The sequence below is a fragment of the Poecilia latipinna genome, unplaced genomic scaffold (genome assembly GCF_001443285.1).
Source record: "Poecilia latipinna isolate Pla-1442-1.1 unplaced genomic scaffold, P_latipinna-1.0 Scaffold699, whole genome shotgun sequence".
NCBI lineage: Eukaryota > Metazoa > Chordata > Actinopteri > Cyprinodontiformes > Poeciliidae > Poecilia > Poecilia latipinna.
In genome coordinates, this window is record NW_015113315.1 from 130,505 (window position 1) to 149,582 (window position 19,078).

At 39.0% G+C, this 19,078-nt stretch overlaps 1 protein-coding gene and 2 long non-coding RNA genes across 5 annotated transcripts in view; 1 reads left to right on the forward strand and 2 right to left on the reverse strand.

Moving 5' to 3' along the window:
• Positions 1–356: 356 nt before the first annotated feature.
• Positions 357–1,564, reverse strand: LOC106955025 (uncharacterized). The gene is made up of 2 exons (XR_001426486.1): positions 1,035–1,564; positions 357–647 (listed from the first exon to the last, which is right to left on the reverse strand). It is a non-coding gene; the product is annotated as an uncharacterized LOC106955025 (long non-coding RNA).
• Positions 565–16,440, forward strand: pxylp1 (2-phosphoxylose phosphatase 1). 3 transcript variants are annotated; one of them, XM_015044972.1, is made up of 7 exons: positions 567–653; positions 1,635–1,743; positions 2,437–2,571; positions 7,604–7,792; positions 9,068–9,194; positions 13,877–14,016; positions 14,661–16,440. In XM_015044972.1, the coding sequence occupies exons 3-7, from the start codon at positions 2,490–2,492 to the stop codon at positions 15,692–15,694; spliced, it is 1,572 nt and encodes a 523-aa protein (XP_014900458.1). In that variant the 5' UTR covers positions 567–653; positions 1,635–1,743; positions 2,437–2,489; the 3' UTR covers positions 15,695–16,440. The 3 variants fall into 3 exon arrangements, with proteins under 3 accessions (XP_014900457.1, XP_014900458.1, XP_014900459.1); XM_015044971.1 differs by lacking the exon at positions 1,635–1,743 and having other exon boundaries at positions 565–653; XM_015044973.1 differs by lacking the exons at positions 567–653; positions 1,635–1,743; positions 2,437–2,571 and adding an exon at positions 5,977–6,149.
• LOC106955027 (uncharacterized) overlaps positions 3,714–19,078 on the reverse strand; it is a 78,709-nt gene continuing 63,344 nt past the window's right edge. The window contains exons 2-3 of the long non-coding RNA XR_001426487.1: positions 6,699–6,789; positions 3,714–4,375 (exon numbers count right to left, since the gene is read on the reverse strand). This is a non-coding gene — a long non-coding RNA (uncharacterized LOC106955027). The remainder of the gene's footprint in view (positions 4,376–6,698; positions 6,790–19,078) is intronic.

Sequence of the window (19,078 nt, forward strand, 5' to 3'; positions counted from 1 at the left end):
GTTTCTGAACAGAAGCAGTTTCTCCCAATATTTTTGATTGACTTTAAATGGGAGGCTTTTTAGATCCCAGAGCTTTTTACCCATTAAAAACTAAAACTGCCACATTAGAGTTATACACTTTTTATTCAGTCATTCTGGTTTTTATTCAATCATTCTGGTTTCAAAATAAATGAAAGCAGATACAATCATCATTAAAGGGCACTGCTACATTTACTTTTATAATGGAAATAATCCAAACTCCTTGTTTAGAGCATCAGAAAATAACCTTCAAATGCGACTAAAGAAATTTCAAGCAGATTTGATTTAATTTGAAAGCCCCAGAAACAATCTGATTTTTTTTGTTTATTTTTAATACATTTATTTATTTATTTATTTATTTATTTATTTATTTATTTATTTTAATGATCACTTCCGACCAAGAGTGGTCTCTTAGCTGCTCTTTCTTGACCGTCAAAGGATGAAGCCTCTTCTTTTATTTCGAAAGGACGCCCCCGGAAGTTTCATTTTGCATTAGATCCATCCATTGTACTTTTGATATTGCTGTCCGCTCTCTGCAGGCAGTCAGGTGTAACAGAGGAATCGGAGCGCTGGATTTGAGTAGCAGTCGTGCTTATCCAAGTAACTATGTGAGGATCCGTCACTGCGATCTGCAGGTAAAGAGACCCGTTACTGATGTCAGTTTGTGTTTTCGAGCTTTATTATCTTCTGGGGGTTTGACCATGTTCTGCTGCAGTGTGCACGGTTGTTGATGTGGCTTTTTTTTTTTTAAATTGGCTCTGTTCCTCCACAACACAAAGGCTTTTTTGTCGGTGCAGAGTTTCTACTTTCATTAGGTGGAAGCAACAGGTAGCGATGAGCAAAGTTGGCGGAAATGTTAATGTGCGATAAAATAATTCAGGCAATTAAAGTCCGACGCTCGACTACGTCAGTGTGGTATGCGGGGTAAAATCTGACGGTACAGATGAGAATGATAATAAACATATAAAAGCTTCATCGGAATGGAATTTGAATTCATTCTTTCAATGTAGACTCACCATGAAAGGAAGTCTGTGACTTCTGTTGTTGCGGCTCAGTATGATATTGTCCTTAGCGGAGGGTGACGTTCATTACGCTTAATGTAGCAAAGTATACTGAACGTCAGCTAGCTAACTGCTAGCTAACTAGTTAACCAGCTGACTGTTGTCAGGGGAGCTTATCGACTCAGTTAACCGTATCGAGTTTCAGTGTTTCTTTAAGTGAAGGAAAGACTCCACGGAGTCTGAAGGACTGTTTGAGTTCCCTAGAGAGGGAGAACATTCCTACATTATCCGCATAAAATCCAGCGCTTTCTGTGTGAAAGCCACCGATGTATTTTCCAGTGTCTATATATATATATATAAAAAAATTCCCTGACTTTTTCCCTCTAAAGATGGCAGTTTTATTTTCTCTTGCTCATGCGCAGACCGTTCATTACGCTTCACCATAAATTCGTAATAATCATTTAACTGTGCTCTGGTGATTGTTATCGTGTATGATTCATAAAGGTAATTTAACTGTTAAAGTCTCTCGTTAATCAACGAGTTTATTAAGTCATACAGGAGAAACGTAAAACAAATTAACTTTTATTTCTGTTCTTCGTCATTGATGTCCTGAAGCTGTGGACGAGTGTGTTCGGGGAACCAATCAGGAAGGTCATATTTATGGTTTTCGGTGCTGGTGTAGCTTCACTACTGAGGGCTGGGCACATTTCTACACCACCTAATGGTAGGCTTTAAGGTCGAGGCCTCTCATTGGCTTGTTCGTTTTGTTAGTTCAATCCATACTTGTTTCTAATTTTGGCCCTTTTTTTTTTGCAGAAGTTTTTTTTGCAGAAGTTTCTAAAAGGTTTAAGTGAGAAGAAATGGCTTAAGTCACACTAATTAGCATATATATATAATTACTTTAATAAAATAGCACATTTATTTTATATGTATTTTATGTAGCCTTAATTTTAGCAGTCTGGAAATGCAACCAATTGCATGAACTGTGCAACACATTTGCACAGTTCATGTAAATGTTTTGGAATAAATCTGATAACCTGATACAAAATGTTGAACAATTATCTGGATTGTTTATGTAAGTGATAGATATTTAGCACGAGTAATAGCTTCCCGCTTTATGAAGACATTTTTAATCATTTAAAAACATGCACCCTTTTTATTTATCTCTACGTTTTACTCTGTGTTCTCAGAGCATGTTTTCCTGTTTTAGGATTGTAATTTGGGAGTGTGAGTATTAACATGATTGCTGGTTTCAGTGTCAAGAGAGTCTGTAAGGATTGTGAAGTGAAAGAGTTGGGGTTTACTCTTAGATCCCAGTCATTTTTGTTGCACATATTTATCACATGTGCAACAAAACAACAGCTGTAAATCAAATACAGTTTTATCTCTTCTTTTTTTTATGTTTGTGTGTTTATAGGGATGAGATGTAGTCTGGATGGCTGATGGACAGAAACGCCGACCTGTTCCAAGATGTTTGCTCGTAACCGCTTCCTCTTCCTGGTGGTGGTAGGCGGGGCGGTGCTGGCCGTCCTCAGTTTCAGCCTCCAGTTCTGTAAGTCCACCCGTATGCATATATGTAAAATATAAATTTTCTGTTACTCAGGAGCCGTGGTCAGATACCCGTTTTTTAATTATTTTTTTTTATTGCGGTTTAGAATAACCATTCATGTATATCCCCCTCATTCCTGTTTTATTTTCAACATTCCACTCATGCAAAAACAAAGCAGAATTCCCTGTAGAATTCCTATAAATACCCAGCAGCAGCAGTGGGCCTCTCTGGATGCTTTGTTTGTTTCCCTCCCACCATCTCCGTTATTTGCACATTGAGGTGCACAGAATTGTGTCGTTTTGTACAGAAGGTGCATGAATGCTGGGAAACCTCCCAGTAGATGAACTGCTTTGCACTGGTGGGAATGTGAAAGTCTAACAAAACTGGTGGTTGATGCAGAAAAAGTTTAGAGATCATGATTGTTACTTGGACTCTTTATGTGTTGAAATTGTTGAAATTCACCTTTTTTGTACTTCCTATGCACTTCAGAGTTCAGCAGAATTTTCAAGTAAACATGCAGTTTTCCCAGGGCAGACATGCTATTAGGCACATGCTACTTATGTTTATTTGAAGTACTAAAATGGAATCTAGTGAATCAGGGCTGCTGTTTTAGACTTCAGAATCTGAGTTTGAGTTCTTCAGCTGTTGTAACTTCAGTTTTTTTCCTGGTTTTTTGCAAAACAGCTGAAAAACTGAATTTCTTTAAATCTGGACTAAAACCTGCCTTTTTAGAGTTGCTTTTGAACCTTAATAAATGAAATATTGACCAACATAATTGATGTGTAACAATGACACTTGACAAAATGTGAAATGTTTAATGGTTTTCTCTATTATTGACTGCGTGATGTCTTTTATGATTTTGTATTTTTGTGTTTTTATGATGTAAAGCACTTTGAACGACCTTGCTGCTGATATGTGCTTATACAGATCAACTTGAAAAACCATGAGCATTTTAATGGAAAACCTCTTATTGAATTGTTTTTCATCTTCTTTTGCTGTGCTGCTGTGTAAGTTAAGTTTATGCTTTTCAACATGTTCAACTAAGATTTTGTTCCACCAAATCAAATCCAGCGCCATTACAAACAAAACAAACAAAACCAAGGTGGGGAGCAAGATGCAAATAATGATTCAAATCATTATGTAACTGGAAATGTATGTTTTATGAAATGTTTGTACCAATCTATTGTATTCCTATGAAGGTTCACAGTGCAGTGTGACAGTTTAAGCACACAAATGTCACATTATCCCTGCAGACAGACTCTTTAACATAGAATAAGTGTCATTTATAAATGCTGTTCTTGACAGATCCCTGCCCACATTTACAACTTCTGATTGGTGTTTATAAACACCAGCTGCTCATAAAAATATATCATAGTGCCTATGAAACGGTCCCAAATGGCATTTACACAGCTAACTTTTCACTGCAGCCTCCTGCAGTGCTTTGGGTTTATGCTAATCATGCCTGTTGCGCATTTCATTTCAGTGGTTTTGTAGGGGAGAAAATAGTTGCCAAAATTTATTTATACATGAGGAAGAATTGAACCATTATCCAGGAATAGGAATCCAGGAGAGAAACGGGGGATTTTCTCTTCATCTTTAATAAATGACTGTCGTGTCGTCCGCCTGTCTCATACTGCTCTTTCCTCTTTGACTCTCTCCATTTAATGGAAAAGTCTGATCGCCTGTTTATTGCTTATTGATGAACTTTACTATCAGAAGATTGTCCATCTGCCTCCAGGGGACAAGGATGACAAAAGGACAGGGACATCTTGGGGAGGAGTGGTGCAGCACATGGTGGTTAAAGTGACTAAAACAGAACATGAGAATCACAAAGAAGTGAATCTGTAAAAGAGAAGTGAATCAGAGCCGTGTTCTGCAGGAGAGTTGGTAGCTTGATGGGCAGGAATAAAAGATAAGCAAGACATTTCAAGAAATGTATTTTCACATGGAGCAATTCAGATGTACTTTAAATGTCTTTGATTATTATTATTATTTTTCCTATAAACGCTCTAAGAAAAGTCTGTACACCTTAGCACCCTGAAGTTAGCATCTAATTTGAATTTTCATTTCAGCAAATAAACCAAAGGCGTATTTCACAGATTTCAAAGCAATTTGGACTAAATTTGTTCTCTCCTGTTCCAAAATGTCAAGTGTAGATGCTGATCAAACTTGAAATACATGATTCAAAGATAAATGTTGATTCTTTATACCTTAATTTTGTAAAACCTCGACTGCAACTTTGGCTAAACCTTTGGGAATGACAGATTTGTTTTGTCTTTCGCAAACTGTCCTGCTTCATTTATTTTACTATGGCAATTTGCAATGATTTTATGTTGAGGGATAATATATAAAAATATATATTACAAAAAAGTATTAATTATACAGATTTAATTCATAACCAAGAAAAGGTGTTAGTAAGCTGATTTATGCCCTTTTCTAATTTAAAGAAAAGAGCAGAATAGTTATTTTAAAGATCAATAAGGCTTGGGTCCGTCCTCCTTTTGCCATGGTTACCTGTTAGGAAACACAAGCTTTTTTGTCAGCCTTTTACATCAAATGACTGTACAGTCACTAATGTTGGTGTCATTTATTGAATCAACATTAGCTTCAGGGAGCGGTTCAGGGCAGTCCAGCACATGCCAGAATCTGGATGGATGCACAAACCGTACAGTCGGTTGGATAAACCAACTTCATGGATTGATGGAAAGACCTACTGATAGATTCTCAGTTGGACAGTGTGACGGGGAATGGTCTGAAAACACACATCCAGACCTGGAACATTTTGAAATTCCATCGTTTTCCAGAATGTGCAGGAATACAGCCGTTTGTGCTTTCTACCAAATCCTTGTTTTGTTGCCAAAGTGAAACTAAAAGCTGCCCTGAATCATGATTACTTCTGAGAACGTGTGGTTATGTAGAGCTGTTTATTTAAGAAAAATAGTCATGTTTATTTGCACCTGCAATTCCTTTAGTTTTGGTGTTTTAGCTTTTGGGTGTGCACTGGGATCATTTATCAAAGTGCTTTCCTACCCTCTAATTACAGCTGTGGTGTAGTTAGAAAGCAAGTGGTTTTCTTTTGGTGTTTTTTTTTTTTTTCCATGCCTGATCTGATTCAAAAGTAAGATCTAAGCTTTTCACCATGTTTAGTGTTAAAGTATTCACATGTTAATGACCAGCTCTCCCTCATCACCCAAACTCTGTTTTTCCTTTGGATAAAACCTTCTAATTAAGCCCCTTTTTATTTCTAATGTGATGGAAGGAGATGTCCTAAATAGAGCAGCCAAACTTTGTGTAGATCCGTGAATGTGTGTGTGTATTCCAGCTTTCCTGTGCTCCCATTCGAACTGAGGATGAGGTCACAAAAGCCCCATTGTGTATGGAACCGTGGCAGAGCTGGTCTGGAGAAGTTTGGTCAGTCTGCGGAGGCCTGTGTTTGGACGGTGGCTTGGGAGGTGGCTGTGTATAGGGAACAGGTTATGGTAGTGAATGAGCTCCAGTGTGTGTGAGTCTGCAGCAGTCAGCTATCAGCATGGTCTCCAGTGTTACCGGGCACTTTCTCTTCTTCTTTTGCATCGTTTCTGGTGAGTTTATACAAACGTGCTTAATGAGCAGAGTTCTTCTTTTTTTTTTTTAAATTTTTTTTATTTAAATTGTTTGCTGACTTTCACACCTGTATTTTTGCAATTCTTAAGGTGCATCTCCAGATCCAGGGTTTTGGTAAACTTACGTGCCTAGATGATCATTTTTCCGTCGGGTGTAGTTTATTCGCTCTGGTATACCACAATAACTTGATTTAGGTAGCCAGTGAGGAACTGATACTCATACGAATATGTACCAGTGTATGAGCTACTTGTAAGATTGACGTGTTAACGATACTTTATGCTGTAGGGCTTTGTCAGCTGTTAGTTTTATTTTAAAGCTAGCTAAGGAAGGCAGCATGAAACTCTGTGTGTTTATCTTTAGCATAAACATCAGAATCACCATTTTTCCTTTGCTTGACAAAAATAAAGCTATAAAGATGTATCGCTGTAAACACATTTTCTAATTTCAATTTGGATACATAAAATAAGGAGAGAACAAGTTTTAGGTCAGCAGTCAGTCTGTAACAGAGATGCACCAATCAGACCTACCTTTAGAAAGGAGAAGGATACTCTACATCCAGAACTCAGACATAAATGCTTCTTCATTCCAGGTGCAATAACTGCAGTCGGTTAACTGCGCCTGCCACAATAAACAATAAATCAATTAATCGCACAGTAAATTACAAGAAACTCAACAATTTTCATTTTCTTGATTCACACCACTGACCACACCTGGTTAGAAATGAGGGCAATAGAGAAATTAATGTTGGCACAAAATCCCTGAGATTTATAAGCTTGTGGGAAGACAGAGGAATTTTCTGAGGGCACACACAGTGTTCTTATTCTTTCAGAGTCTGATGTGTGCCTGAACGTTGCCATAATCAGAACTACATAATCTATTTAGGTCACCATCAAAGCAGGAATGTGTCTGTTCTTGTTCTTTTGTAGCCAGAAGCAAACTTGAATGACACTTAGACATTCAAGTTTCATATAATTTACTTTGAAACTTGAATGTCTAAAATGTGTGTGTGTGATGTAATTGGGATTTAGACCTCCGGCTCTCCAAAAGGGGACTTTGGGGCTGTGCTTCTTTTTCTTGGATCTTTGCAAAAGCCGGTTTAAGTTCCCACAGCAGCTCTGTCTTTGTTACACCATGGTAACAGTGAGGTCTTAAGAGGGACACAACTGTTGTCATGGACGTGAAATGTGGTGGAACTGTGACAAAGTTGTATTTGTCTGCTACTCTCACCATTTTGTAAAAAATTCTTGCTACTCTGCTCTATTTTCCGCTCTTTTTCTTTGTCCCATTACGTAAAAATCTCTGTACTGACCACCAAGTTTAGCCCCAGGCTTTTTACCACAGATTGGTGCTGGTATGCTATTGCATGAACTGAAATTGTTTTGCTTCTTCCTCTCTAACGTTGTTACTTCTCCGTCTTTCCTCTTCCTCGCAGTGAACCTGATTCCCACCTCTCCCATGCTGGATGAGCAAGCAGGCCAGGCTGCAGATGGAGGTTTCAGAGGTCTCCAGGCAAAAAGCAGAAAGCGAGTCTTTCCTGTTCATCACACCCAAGAGCCTGATCCTGTCTTTGAGGCCTACAGCTACTGCAACACCCCAAACCGCACCGAACAAGCCTGGGAAGGTAAATGCATAAATAAAAAAGTAACTATAAGATTTATGAAAGCCCACCGAATGCTGGGAAATTCAAACTCTTTTTTTATGTGTGGTCTTGAGACCAGTTAACTTTTAAAGCCAGGATTAGAACTAGATCATATGGAAATCCAGCCACAGTACACTTTTAGTGTGTCAGAACTCCAGTGATGTGTTAAATTTGGTAAAGTCAATTCCTTGTAATTGCATCATATGTATTTTTACATTGTGGAACTGTTTTTATCTAGGTTGGGGTCAGTGAAAGAGATCCTGCAGAAACAAGTTGCATAAGCACTACAAATAACTCTTCACATTGTTTTCCACTACATGTTGCTTTCCACTACAATCTCCTTTTTAACTTAAAAATAAATAAATAATATATATATATATATATATATATATATATATATATATATATATATATACATACATACATATGTATGTATATTTCTAATGAGGCCATTGTTGTAAAATTCATACCAGATGTGGGCAGCAACCAGAGTAATTCACACATTCGTTGAAATCAAATCGTATCACTTCACATGTCATTACAGGGGAAATAATGAAATGAAACGGGGAATAATTATTGAACTCAAAGAGATTGATTAGATACTTTTCTTCTTCTTCCACATTATCATTCTTAAGTTCTTTCCATAGATTTTCAATTGGATAAAAATTACATGATTGATTTGGCCATTTTAGCTATTTTAACTTTCTTTCTCTGAGTTTAGAGTTTCCTTCACCGTGTTTTTAGGGTCTATTGTCTTGCTTAGAAATTTCCATTTGTCATATCTTCAGATTCCTGGTATATTTCTCCATTCATCCATCTTTCTGTTAACAAAGTAGGCCTTGTTTGAGTATAAATAATCATACCACTCTTCAATACTTCTGTTATGATAAATCTTTTTATAGGCCACCAGTTAATATATAATCAGCTGATGCTGATTTTCACATAGCAGCAGAAATGCTTTCCAAATACGGACAGATTTCCGCTGATATCTTGGCGCTCTATGTCTTCTTTGACATCTTTTATTTTGTACATTCAGTCTTTTTGGTCCTAACAGCAAAATAAAACCTAAAATGAAAGAAAATTTCTCTCGAGATTAAAGATTAGGGAAATTACACAGTTTGCCTGTAATTCACTGAGAATAAATGGATCAACAGATTATGAGCACCATTCTTCTTTTTAATTTCTTTTAAACAGCAATAAAACATGTCTTGGAAAATAAGTGAGAGCAGAAAAAAAAGCCTATTTGTGTTGTCACAGGTCACAGCCCCGCGGACTACAAGCTGCTATCTGTTCATGTGATGATTCGCCATGGAGACCGCTACCCGCTCTACTCCATCCCAAAGACCAGACGCCCCAGCATCGACTGCACCCTGTCTGCCAGCAGGTAGACAACAATAGTGAATACAACCACAATTTGTATATAATGTCCCATACACCATAGTGAATATACAGTATGGTTTTGCACGAGTCTTCGCATCCCTTGAACAGTTTCACATATTGTGACATTACAACGATGTATTTGATCCACGTTTGTGTGAAAGACAACGCCTGCACCCGTCTTGCACATCTATAAACTGAAGCTACTTCTTTGCAAAGCAGCACAAGCTAAGTCCAGTTTGAATGGAAAATTATTTCATGACTTGTCACTTCCTACGTAGTTTGCATACTTCTTAACAGAGCATGTATAAATACATTTTTTCAGTCATAGAATGTCTTTGTTGTGCTAGTAACACACAAAAAGACCCTTATGGGTAGACACGACCGTCACAGAGGGAGAAGCCAAGTTGGACCCAAACAAATGTTTTCTTTTTTGCTTCAGGTGAGTAAAATTAACTCTCAGGCACAGTTTTTTTTTTCTTTCTAATTTTATTTATTATGTGAAAGTGGCAGAGCGTGAGGCACAAATAGATGTCAGAGCTTTTAATATTCTCCCATAAAAACTCCTGCTGAGGAGCGATAAGAACGTTTTGCCTCGAAAAGCTCCAGCTGAATTTAGTGGAAATCACAACCTGAATGAGGCGCATTAACTGGATTTCTGCTCACAACACTGCTAACAGTTGCTTGGCTTCTCAGCCGTAATGCACTTGTCACCACCAACGGGTGGGCACGGCTTGGTATGGCACATCTGCGCTTTTGTACAGCTGGAAAAACACAAACAAATGCTAACAAACACGTCACGCATCATTGTGTTGCCGTTGACGCACACTTTCTGCCTCCCAGAGAGGGAGAGTGGGTGGAAGCAGCAAAAGTGCTAAAAAAAAATCCCTTATCTCTTTCCACTCACTGAACTCTACTCTCATTTTGTGTCTGCAGTGCTTTGTGTCTGCTCTCACTCACTCCGCTTGTTCAAGAGGGTCAGATAAGATTTTATGGTGAGCAGTTATTAAAAGCCGGCTCTGCTTTCTGTTTGAGCCTAGCATATCTGAAATCGGGTAGTTTTTCAGAATTCATTTTCTTCAAATAAAGCAAACTCTGCATGAGAGTAGGCACATTATAATTTAAAAATAAATAAATAAGCAAGGGAAACTAAATCCAGAAAATCGGACCATATGGCCACCAGATTGTCTGAGACAAATCCTCTTTTGACGCCGTGCACCTGAGCTCAGATTTAGCTAGCGATTTAATTTTACACAAAGCAGCACATCTGGACAAATCACAAGGAGACTTTTATCTGTAAATCCACAGGCTAGAACGCTACGACCTGAATTCACTTGATCTAACTTTCTACTGTTCCATCTTGACATGGAGAGGGTCGTAAAAGAATTAAAAAGCTGTGTTTCGTATGCCAGTCAGTTGATTCAGCTTCACATCTCTGCAGCCGAGAGCATTGTTGAAATCGGACAGGGAGTGAAATCTTTTTTTTTTTTTTTTTTTTTATCTGCTGTTTAATAGCGCAGGAGACCGGATGTCTGACAGAACCAGTTCCAGCCAGATAAAATCAAAAGCACTGTGACCTCACATCGGAGTTCTGCAAGAAATGCATCCTGGAATCTAAAATACCACACTAGCTCTTAAATCCCATCAAGACGCATCCAGAGCTGAAAGTCTCACTTTTCTACACACATTTCATCAGTTTCGATCTTGTGAAGGTTATAATTAATGACATACGGTGTTCTTAGAAAGACAACGTGTTATTCAGAGTACACCATATGTCACTCAACTCAATCGACAGTTTTTACAACATCTTTGGCCATGAATTGTTAATTCAAAGAAATGTTTTACAAGGTGTGGATAGAAGGGAAGTCAAATGCGAGTTACCATGCCTTTGGCTCGAACACTGAGTCACAACTGAAACTAATTCTCATCTATAGGACTATACCAAACAATATGTGGATTTCAGCAGAGGTGTTTTTCAGACAAAGGAGATATAAAATTCAAAAACCATGGTAAGACACTAGGTCTTCTTATCTGAAGAACTTTATGCTCACAAACAACATTTCTGATCTTGTCATGTTCTGGCTCCAGACGTTGCTGGAGATATCTGCTGTAGCTGTGGAGTAACCTGTGTGGTATTTCCATCCCTCAGTTTAGGTTGTGGTTTCTCTGAAAGCCATGTTTCCATTTTTTACAGAATCATTTGACAAAAAGTGCTTCTAGTAGTCATGCTGTTTTCAGTGGGTTAGAAGGGCTCCTGTCGTTGAATCTCACCGTTTCTGCATTTTTCTGCTTTGAGAAAACAATGAAATGGTCACCGTCTATTACCATACACGCTTTTGGTATTTTTAGGCTTTCTAGTTGTGTATTTCCCCTTTGCTAATGACTCTGCGACTTATGATGTGTTGTTTCTATGGGTTGCACTTAAATTAATCAGAAGTCTGAAGTCTGGAGAGGGTGGAGGTCTTGCCCCTTCCAAACATTCTCCAAATCCCTCATAGCTATTAGCCGTAAGCTTCACCACAAACAGATGTTGAGAGGTGGAGCTGTGAAAGGGTGAAATTTCTGCTTCATCACAATGAAGCCAACTAATTCCAATACAAAGAGTAGTGTGTGTGTGTGTGTGTGTGTGTGTGTGTGTGTATGCATAGGATTGTATGACTAGAACTGATGTTGTAGGTAGTTCCTTCTGTTTTCTTTGACCAAACTGTGATTACAAGCACACAAACTGGCTTATGCTCTCAAAGAGATCGTCACAGGGAGCAGGAGATGTGTGTTTATGTGTGTGTGTGTGTGTGTGTGTGTTCCTGTACATTTTGTGTGTTTGAATGCTCTGGCACCAGCCTGCCGACCCACTGTCTCCATCTGCGGTTAACTGAGCTCTTTCCATCTGCAGGGAGCATCTCCTCCCTCTTCTTCCCTTCTTTCCCATCGGTTTCTCAATGTTTTTGTCTTTTTATAAATTCACTACATATGTTCTACATTCTATTTCAGTCTTCTGCATTTCCAACACAGCCTCACTCTGTTAATCCCACCATTCACTTTTTTTTTTTTTTTTATCTCTCCACCCGTCCCTTCCTTCCTCTTCACTAATCTATTCCCATCCTATCCAGTGATAATAATCCCTGCTTAATGTAATTGGGCTCTCTAATCTTCAGCTGGCAACAATGAACCTAATAGAGGCTTTTTGTCCACTGTGGCGTCTCCGTCCTCGGACATCCAGTCTTCCGGTGCAGCCAATTAAATCTGAATTGTTCGGTTCTCCTCAAACCAGTCGGATCTGCTGCTGACGGGGCAGAAAGTCGCTCCTCTCAGCACATCCACACTCAGCCCGCAGTGTGTTTGTTATAGTGCTAATGAATAAGAGTATGATGATGCAAACAGTGCAGAGTGGCGACGTGATGACTGACATGACCTGGCGGCAGAAAAAGGCTTTCATTGTCCTTTTTTGATGTAGCAGGTGGCTGCAGATGACAGATTAGGCTTTGCTGTATAAGGTCAGACATGATGACAGGTTTTATTTGATCTATTTTTATGGCTTGTTCCTGAATCTCTCTGTGATCACTATGGAAACTGTGCATGCGCGTGCACACACCCTTAATCTGGTTGAGTTGAGCTGCTGCTCTCACGGATTCTTTCATATTAATCTATAATCTTCAATCCTCTTTAATCTTCTGGATCGTCGACTGCTCGTCTTGCTTTCCTCATTCCTGGAAGATGATGCGTGTATCCTGGGATTTGTGTTTGTGTGTTTGTTTGTTTATTGTCATGTGCCTTGAAACAACAAATTAATTCATCGTTTTATATCTACATGTTTAGTTTTTTTTCCTCCCACACACATTGAGCTGTCCTGTCAAAGTTCACATCCTTGTGTTAAAGAGACACCTGCTGGCAGGTTATAGGAACTGGTCACATTCTCCCACCTATTAATCATTTTAGTGCACTTAACATATTTTTTTTTACTGCATTTATTATTGCAAGTAATTATTAAAATAATATTTGTTATTTTAGTTTTATTAATTTGCTTACGTTTTAACACCAAGACACCAATCCGAAGTCTATCCAAGAAAGACAATACTTGTGAGTTTGAATGAAACAAAGGTAATACAAAGGTTATATAAAAGATAACTTGAGTAAAATACTGCACCTTTTTCAAATCATAACATTTATTAAATGATTAAAAAAAAAAAAGATATCCAAACTAACTAGTCCTTCTTTGGAGAATGGAACAGCCTCCTAAAGCAAATAAATAGTTGTGTTACTTTTAACAGCAACAACTAATATTTTACATCTCTGTAAATAAATTTTCATCCTCCAAACAATGTAGTTGATCAAATTTATTAATTCATGAAGGCAAATTCTACTTTCACACAGAGCCAGGTTGTTTTTAAATCATCATTCAACTGTAAATCCTGGTCTACTGATCATCTAAAATCGCCAATAATTCTTATTAGCAGACTAACTCGGATTTAGTTATTTACTGCAAAAAGCGTCTTTCAGCCTAATCATTTGACAACCACAGTGAAAAGAGTAATGGGTCAGTAACAGAACACTGACTCCAATACAACCCAGCTGCAGTAAAACATGCAGCAGAACTCCTCCTGCATGCGAAATAAAACTCACCATACATGCGACTGACAGTTAATCACAATAATCATGTTTGATGCCATTTTTTTTTCTTTGTCTTCCCAGGCAGCCTTCCCACCCTCTGCTAGACTCCTTCATTAATCACATGGGCCAGGGGACCCGTGGCCACTGGGAGGCACAGCTGGGCTCCATTTCACGTCTCCCCAACCACAGCGTCTGTGAGATGGGAGAACTCACGCAGACAGGTGTTCAAACCAGACAGCTATAAATCTCAGCCCAATGTGTCGGCTTACGCTGTGCTGCTGTTCGTAATTAGTGGTGGTGTCAATCAATTAAAAAATGTAATCAGATTAATCACACTCTAGCGCTGTGATTAATCACTATGCTTGACTTTGTAAGCTTGAAAAATGTTACAGAATGAGAGAGTTCTCAGTTTTCCAGCTTGTCATAATCATGAAGGGTTAATAGTAAATTGGTCTCAAAATGCTAAGTTAGAAATTGTAACTATAAGCTACTTGTGTTTCAGTGGAGGGATAATTCACAGTTCTAGTATGTACGTAGTATCTGTCTCGTGGTGTTTTTTTTTTTTAAGTGAGAACAACAGTTTGGCATCTATTCACTCACGTCTGCAACTCTCCATTGTTGACCGCAATATAAGACCATGTAACACGCTGCTGTGAACTAGATAGCCCTCTCCAGAAGAGAGAATTTAAACTCAAAATAGGTAATGCGATTGATCTGCATTATGCAATATTAATTTTCTAAACCTTTTAGATTTATCACATGTTAACGCATTAATGTTGACAGCCCTAATAACTGGATAAATATCTTTGCTTGTGCTGTAGAAATCTTTTCTCCTTAAAATCCAAATCTTTGTCGTTCTCGACAGGTGTCGTTCAGCACCTTCGCAATGGGCAGCTCCTCCAACGTGCCTACAAGCACCACAGTCTGCTCCCCTCTGATTGGTCGCCTCGCCAGGTTTGGATGGAGACCACAGGGAAAAGCCGAACCCTCCAAAGCGGAATGGCCTTTCTCTACGGCTTCCTCCCAGATTTTGACTGGACTAAGGTGACCGTGCATCATCAGTGGAGCACATTGTTCTGCGGCTCGGCATGCGAGTGCCCTGCCAGGAGCAAGTACCTGGAGGAAGAGCAGAGGAGGCAGTATCGCCTCAGAGTGGCCGATTCCAACCTGGAGAGGACTTTCATTGACATGGCACGCACTTTAGGTGTTCTCACTCGCCAGCTCCGAGCTGCAAACCCTATAGACTCGCTGCTTTGCCACCTGTGTCACGGCCTTCCTTTCCCATGCGTTTCCGGTGGAGATGGTGGTAGTGGCGGATGCCTGACTATGGCACAGTTTGCAGTAATTCGGCAACAGCAGCTGGACGATGAGGTAGATCGGAGAAGATTTGGGGCCTATCGTAAATACGCCATCCTGGCCATGTACCCGTACCTCAACAGAACTGCTAACAAGATGGAGCGGGTCGCTAGGGCCAACGAGGAAGGCCGGCAGCCACGTCTGGGTGGGGAGGAGGTCTTCACCCTTTCCTCGGGTCATGATGTCACCATTGCCCCGTTGCTTAGCGCCCTGGGACTTGAGGAGGCCAAGTTTCCTCGCTTTGCAGCAAGAATAGTCTTTGAAATGTGGAAAAGCCCGCCTACAACACAAGGCCAGGCAAAAAACAGAGCAGGAAAAAGCGAGAGGTCAAAGTCAAATCGGAAAGATGGGGAAGTGTTCATCAGAGTGCTGTACAATGGTGAGGATGTGACATTTCATACCGCTTTCTGTCATCCCAGCGACCGCCACATCAACCAGCCACTCTGCCCTCTAAAAAACTTCCTAACCTTTGTCAGGAAGGATATATTCAGCATCGTCAACGCCACTTCCTACAAGGATGCATGCTACAAGCTCTCAGGGTGACAGATTGAGAGTAAGGTCGCAGGGTAAGGACACCCAGCTGTCAGGTGGTTGTGACTCCCCAGATTCTTAAGTTTAAGAGAAGGTGCTCTTTCATGCCACTCATCAAATCTGGCATGTTTCAGAATATGGTCCTTCACATTCCCAACATTTCCACTCACAAGAGACAAAAAAAAAAAAAAAAAGCACAATCACTTGAGATGTTTTTGAGAAGAGATGCATTTCTGAAGATCTTGTAACCTTTGCTGAACCAGCTCTTGTGTCGTTTTTGTTTACGGAGACCTTCTCTGGAAGATAAATACCTCAAGGACAACTAATCGGCACTTTATTCTGTAACTAAAGGGTTTTGTATGTTTTTTGGTCAAATAAAGGCTAGTGAGAAGGGAATGTTGAAAATACACAATGGGCTGGATTAATAATTACTTGGGAACATTTTGTATGACTAATCTTTTTAAAGAACATTCATCTAAGTAAGGATAAAGCTGGAGTCACTTTTTGTTCTCGCTTTTTGCTTCTGTCACTTATACACATGGTAGGTTTGTGTTTTTTTTATTTCTGGTTTTAACTGAACATCAATGTGGGTCTTCTTGTTTTTGTTCTAAACAATTACTGCGGTACATTTTCAGTGTTTTTTTTTTTTCAATCATTTAATGAAATTCCAAATTATTTAAAATTCCGTTGTTTGTGAATCTAACATTGTTGTACTTTGATCAGACATTTGTACACATTAAAATTAATGTTGCATTTTCTGTGCGGTCTTGTTCTTGATTAAGATGACTGTTGTTGAAGAAGATTTTAGGTTATATCTTAAGAAAATCTCTGGCTCTATCTTCTTCTCACGGATCCCAGGTTCTCCCGGCGGACCACGTGTAGCCACACAGAAAACAACAATGAGTGTAGACGTCAGAATTTCAGAGTTTAATCCAATAGAAAACATATGAAATTACAACAGAAACTGCAGAACAACAGAGACATACATTCTTTTACCTGAGACAAATGGAAAAGAAGAAGAAGAAAGAAAAGCAAAGACGTCTTTGGAGAATTGCAAGAGCAAATCTGATTTGTTACTCCTGTGTAGAAAGTTTTATAGTAAAGGCGTATTCTTGTCTTTAATATATTCAAATAAGGCGCACCTTTGCTCCTCCAACCAGGAGCTGTCTCTGACCCTTTTTAAAAGTTAGAAACTCCCTGCAATTTGCTTCCAAAATCAAAGGCCATTTGTCCCCTTTGTTTAAACAAAGTGAGAGCAGAACTTCTCTTGAACTCCTGCTTTTTTATGGCTTTTCACAGATCAGTGTGAAAGCTGGAACTTCTCCTGATTGTTTTCCCACACAGACAGAGGGCAGTTCAAATAGATCTTAGCAAACGATCTGCTGTAACTACAGGTAACATAAAGGTCAATAGGGCCGAATAAGTTATTAATCTGAAAACTATAATTAGGCTATTTCAATCAAGACATGTTAAGTTTTAAAACTAGCATATTCTAAATTTATTTTCTTAACACTGTCTAGCCACAACAGCTTGGGTGTTCAAAAAGCTTTTGTGCCTTTTACCACCAGAAGATCATGACAGTGTGGATTCCTGACAGAAAATGATACTGAATCCACATTTTTGAAAAGATTTGGGCTTTTAAATGCTTGTGTCCTTTAACTTTTGAGCAGCTGATGAAATGCTTACTCTGATTTTTCTTTTTCTCTCTCTCTTCCATTACTTCCTTTTGCATTTTGAAGCTCTACTTTGAATCTTCTTGAGATCAACATGTAAATTCATTGATTGATCAGGAGTGTACTATAGGAGTGTTTCTAGTCTCTGATCCCATCTCACTGTGTCTGAAATCTGGTTTTAATATTGAGGAAGAGGCTGCACCACACCATCACACTGCCTCTACCTAAATCCATTTGGGACAGGCTGAAAGGATTGGACAAGTTTTTTTTTTACAGTTGCAACCCACATTTTCAACTCTGCTGGTTGACTCACAAAAACATTTTTCTTACAAATGCAGTATCATTTAAAAAGGGGAAAAAACAACAAAACATGACATTTCCTTTGTGTAAAGGGACAATAAGTGTTGCATATCTGTTCAATTTGATGATTATGAACTATTGAAAACTCAGTTTATGAGAAAATTATAATGCCTCAAAAGAAAAAGCTTTCTAAAAACAGAAATGTGTTTTGACTTGCACAACAGGTAGGACTCCTGACATGCTTGGCAGTCTGACAAGCTAAACCACTGGGGATCATTTATAAAGAGGCTGTTTCCTACCTAATGTAATCCAAAATTGAATGGATGAAAAAGGTGGAGGGAAATGTAGGCAAGCAAGAGACAATCGATGTATATATTGTATAAATGTTATTTCTGTATGCTGTGTTTTATGGGACTGAGGGAAAATTGACATCTTGCTAAATCTGGGGTATTTACAGTAATATTGAATATTGATTAATATGCATTGTCCCATATAAGTCAAATAATTTCAATTCAGTTTCATTTTAACAGTTGCTGGGCAAAGCCCATTCAAGAATTTAGACAAGATCCACAAAACATGTTGTCCATCTACAGCCGAAACTTTTAGAGTCGCCACATATGGACATGTCCAAAACTAAAACAGTTACGTTCTCTGGGTTTAAGCCACTCCTTCACCAGACACGGCAAAAGAATCTTACCTGGGCCAAGGTGACAAACTTAAGAAAGTTGCAGATTTCATTTTCCAGCAGCACTTGGCTCAGCCAAAGGTACCAAAGGTTGGCTCAGTTACGATGGTGTTACTGTGCTTGATCAGCCTACAAACCCACCTAATCTCCACCGAGAACCTGAAAGGCATTCTAAAAAGAAAGCTGAGAGACCCCAGGCAGTGCTGCAGAAGAGCTGAAGCAACCGGCACTTCCTTAACACCGCAGCAGAGCCAGAGGTCGATCTATTCCATACAATTTGCACTGATGCTGTAAGTTATGCAAAGGGAGCCACAAGCCATGTATTGGTTGTACAGTACATGGTCACACTAACCCACTTTTCTGAGAAGAATTTTACATTTTCATTAGCTGTGAGCCACAAAACTATCCGAAAAATTAACAGAAATGAATTATTGGAATATAAACCAGGCTGTGAAATGAATCTTTATTGTAGATCGCTGTCAGTTTTTGTCAAAAACTTTTTGAGCTATATTGTGTACATAAATTAACCTTCTGATAGTATTCTAGCTTACCAACATGCCGCAAATGTGCTCATTGTGCCAATGTGTTCCATTGAAACGTGCTCATTGCATTTTAAAGCCACTAGATGGCATACTAGTTCCACAGTCCTTGAATAGTCTGGCCTATCTAATTGGGGCATGCCATTAGCAATGCATAAGGAGAGCAATGACTGACCTGCGAAGCAGGTCAGTCATTGCT

What these genes read in the sequence shown, in the direction of transcription:
- pxylp1 (XM_015044971.1), top strand. Translation starts at nt 2,490, where the DNA reads ATGTTTGCTCGTAACCGCTTCCTCTTCCTGGTGGTGGTAGGCGGGGCG. An exon ending in CAGTTTCAGCCTCCAGTTCT is followed by an intron (nt 2,572 to 7,603) that starts GTAAGTCCACCC and finishes TCTTCCTCGCAG; the next exon opens with TGAACCTGATTCCCACCTCT. An exon ending in GGGAGAACTCACGCAGACAG is followed by an intron (nt 14,017 to 14,660) that starts GTGTTCAAACCA and finishes CGTTCTCGACAG; the next exon opens with GTGTCGTTCAGCACCTTCGC.